General features: G+C 40.4%; 1 protein-coding gene across 1 annotated transcript; it reads left to right on the plus strand.

Annotated features, from left to right (window-relative positions):
- The first annotated feature begins 218 nt into the window (after positions 1 to 218).
- Positions 219 to 2933, plus strand: PME44 (pectin methylesterase 44). Its single transcript, XM_079053501.1, has 3 exons — positions 219 to 1055; positions 1423 to 1995; positions 2082 to 2933. Exons 1-3 carry the CDS (start codon positions 719 to 721, stop codon positions 2771 to 2773), a joined length of 1602 nt encoding a protein of 533 aa, XP_078909627.1. The 5' UTR covers positions 219 to 718; the 3' UTR covers positions 2774 to 2933.
- Positions 2934 to 3533: the final 600 nt, after the last annotated feature.

The following is a 3533-nucleotide window of genomic DNA, read 5'->3' on the forward strand; positions in this document are numbered from 1 at the left end:
CATTTATTTGTAGTTCTCTTTTAGGAAAAGGCTATCTCAGTGACATCTTTTTGCACAGAACATGGCCTGTTGTTTCAAATTACTAAAAGTAAAAAGATGCCTATACATGAACGTACATGTTGTTATTGTTATGATAAAGCAATAAGTAGAAACTTTTTCTTTATCAAGTGATAACATAAAGCAGCACCAAACCACCGTGCATAATCCCATGAGAGGAAAAGATGGCGACTGTTATCGAAATAAATCGAATCGAAGATCAACATAATAATGGAGGACAGAAGTAAATCTTGGGTTGACATTTTTGACATTTATGCCTCATAGCTTTAATTGGAAAAACAGAGAGAGAATAAGATTAGTGGGCAAGACTAACGAAAGGGAAAGAGGTTAAAGAAGGAAAAGGAAAGCATATAGGCTGGCAAGCATTACAAAGAATCCTTCCACAGGCGGAGGAGCTAAGGTGCCCTTTTAACACCGACGCTAGTAGCACGTACGTACACTGTGACACTCTTTCCGATCTTCGATCTCATGTTCCATGCATTAAATATCTCTCACCTGTCTCCCATACCCTATTAAATTTTATCCCACCCACCCACCCCTGTGCCATAGACCGGGTACTCGGATAATACAAGTTATTAAATTGGTAGGTGGTTTGATCTATCGTCGTTCTGTAACTAATAAGGGTATCGATATTTCCTATAATTCTCCTCCTGCAAAGTACATGGCTCTTCTTCGTTGTTTGGGAGGGACCAAACTTGTCCTCTTGTTAGTACTTGTTTCTACTCTTTGCTATCATCCTACTCCCACATTTGCTGCTTATAGTGAGGGTGTATATGTCGAAGCAGAGTGCTTGAAAGTTCCCGGATCTGCTTTCGTGGGATCTGTCACGTCTACTATTCAAACTGTCCGAGAAGTGATCTCCATCGTCTCCAAATTCAGTGGTGCTTTTGGTGGCGATTTCCGGCTTTCTAATGCCATTGGTGACTGCCTTGATCTCCTCGATTTCTCTGCAGATGAACTCACCTGGACTCTCTCTACTACCCAGAACCCCACCACTGGTATATATATTCTTGATCGTTTCTCTAACAAATTACTTAGTAACTAGTGATGTCACGTTATGTGTAAATGATCCAACATTATACAAGCTCAAAGCTGTGTTATTCAGTTCTGTTCTTTTCAAACTGAGAAATTTGGATGCATGTATTAATTGTAATTATTATTTTACTCGTTGTTCACCAGTGGAAGGAACTAAACGGGTATATATTAAAGAAAACATGCCATGTGAGCTTTTTTAAAGTTTCTGATTTTATACAGCAAAACCTTATATCTTCATTGAGTGGTCCGTATGCATCATTAGATATATTAATGGCGATGTTAATGTTTTACTAATTCATCTATTACTCTTTTACTTTTACTTTACTCAAGGTAAGTATTATAACAGCACCGGTAACAAGGGTGCTGATATGAGGACGTGGCTTGGTGGGGCACTGGGTAATCAAGACACCTGCATGGATGGCTTTGAGGGAACAAACAGCTTTGTAAAGACGGTGATAGGCGGTAGTCTTCAACAAGTCACGTCGTTAGTCCGTGATATCATCGGCATGATACGTGAGGTTCCATTAACCAACGCCGATCATGTAGTTCCATCTGGGAGGAGGAAGCTGCGGAGTGTTGATGGCCCTGTTTTTCCTGGCTGGCTTAAAGCAAAAGACCGGAAACTCCTCCAAGCCAATGGCAGCAACATAGAAGCTGATGCTGTAGTGGCGGCAGATGGTAGCGGCAACTTCACGAAGGTGATGGATGCCATCGATGCAGTCCCTGATCATAATAACCGGCGCTATGTGATTTACGTGAAGAAGGGAGTATACCATGAATATGTAGAGATCAGTAAGAAGAAAACCAACATCATGATGATTGGTGACGGAAAGGACCTCACCGTTATTACCGGTAACCACAGTTTCATTGATGGTTGGACCACTTATCGTTCTGCTACATTCGGTAAGTATACAATTAAGCAGCTGTGTAAATAAGTTATTATTAATCTATGTTAGCTGAATGTTACGTAATTAACTATATGTCCGCAGCTGTAAAGGGGCAAGGATTTATAGCTCGTGATATGAGATTTGAGAACACCGCAGGGCCTGAGAAGCACCAAGCGGTTGCATTTCGATCAGATTCTGACCTTTCAGTTGTTTTCCGGTGTGCTATCACCGGCTACCAGGACACTCTGTACGCCCACTCCATGCGCCAATTCTACAGAGAATGTTTAATCACAGGCACCGTTGACTTCATATTTGGAGATGGCGCGGTGGTGTTCCAGAATTGTCAGATTCTAGCGAGGAAGGGACTTTCTAACCAAAAGAACACCATTACAGCTCAGGGACGTAAGGAACCAACTCAGCCTTCAGGGTTTGCTATACAATTCTCCAACATATCGGTAGAGCCTGAGTTGCTTAACTCCAGTATTTCGACATACCTTGGACGCCCATGGAAGCTATATTCGCGAACAATCTTCATGCAATCGTACATAAGTAGCCTCATTAAACCTGAAGGGTGGCTTGAATGGAACGGTGACTTTGCCTTGGATACTCTTTACTATGCAGAATACATGAACTATGGTCCAGGCGCTGGCTTAGGAAGTCGAGTCAAATGGCCTGGACTCCATGCCATTAATGAGTCGAGTCAGGCAAACAACTTCACTGTGGCACAATTCCTTTTAGGAAATGCATGGTTGCCATCCACGGGAGTGAAGTATACAGCAGGATTGGTGGTTTGATCAGAATTGACAGTTAAAACTTTAAATATTCTTTATTAATTTTACGTGTTGTTTTCTTTTAGTCCGGTGTATTGGTCTTCGTATTTCTTATCGATGATTATATATATGTATGATACTGTGAGCAAAGCTCGTTTCTTCCAATGTGAGTTCTATTGCCAAAGTTTATTTGCTGTCACTACTAGAAAATCTGATAATACCTACGGAAAAATCCGTAGGTATTCCGTAGGTATAAGGTGTTACCTACGGAATTGCGACGGAAAACGGGCCGTAGCATAAACGCTCGTGGGTAGATATTACCGACGGATTTGCGACGGAATACCTACGGAATACCGACAACATTTTTCCGTCAGTAATTTACCTACGGAATACCTACTGAACACTATAGCGACGGATTACCTACGGGTTACCGACGGGACCCACTTTAATTGACATTCAATTTATCACCTACGGATTTCCGACGGCTCATATTACCGACGGATTTTCCGTAGGTATTCCGTCACTAAATCTCTCTCTTTTTTTTTTTTTAAAAAGACAGCAATAAATAACAAAAATTCCAGTTTTTTCTCTCCAATATATTGACAAAACTCATTAGATTAAACTTATAATAATATTGAAACTCAACAACAAAACTAATAACATTACAACAAAACTAATAAACATCATCTAATACCTTAAAAAGTATCAAATACAAATGCATTACTAATGAACATTATCTAATAATATACTAAATGTGCCTAACAATACACCAAAAAACGTCCCT

This window comes from Lactuca virosa, chromosome 5 (assembly GCF_052849685.1).
Source record: "Lactuca virosa cultivar CGN04683 chromosome 5, Lactuca_virosa_CGN04683_v6, whole genome shotgun sequence".
Taxonomy (NCBI): Eukaryota; Viridiplantae; Streptophyta; class Magnoliopsida; order Asterales; family Asteraceae; genus Lactuca; species Lactuca virosa.

Excerpts from the sequence above, each read along its gene's own strand:
- PME44 (XM_079053501.1), top strand. The coding sequence starts at position 719 with ATGGCTCTTCTTCGTTGTTTGGGAGGGACCAAACTTGTCCTCTTGTTA. Across the intron at positions 1,056-1,422 it reads TACCCAGAACCCCACCACTG|GTAAGTATTATAACAGCACC; the intron begins GTATATATATTC and ends ACTTTACTCAAG. Across the intron at positions 1,996-2,081 it reads TTATCGTTCTGCTACATTCG|CTGTAAAGGGGCAAGGATTT; the intron begins GTAAGTATACAA and ends ATATGTCCGCAG.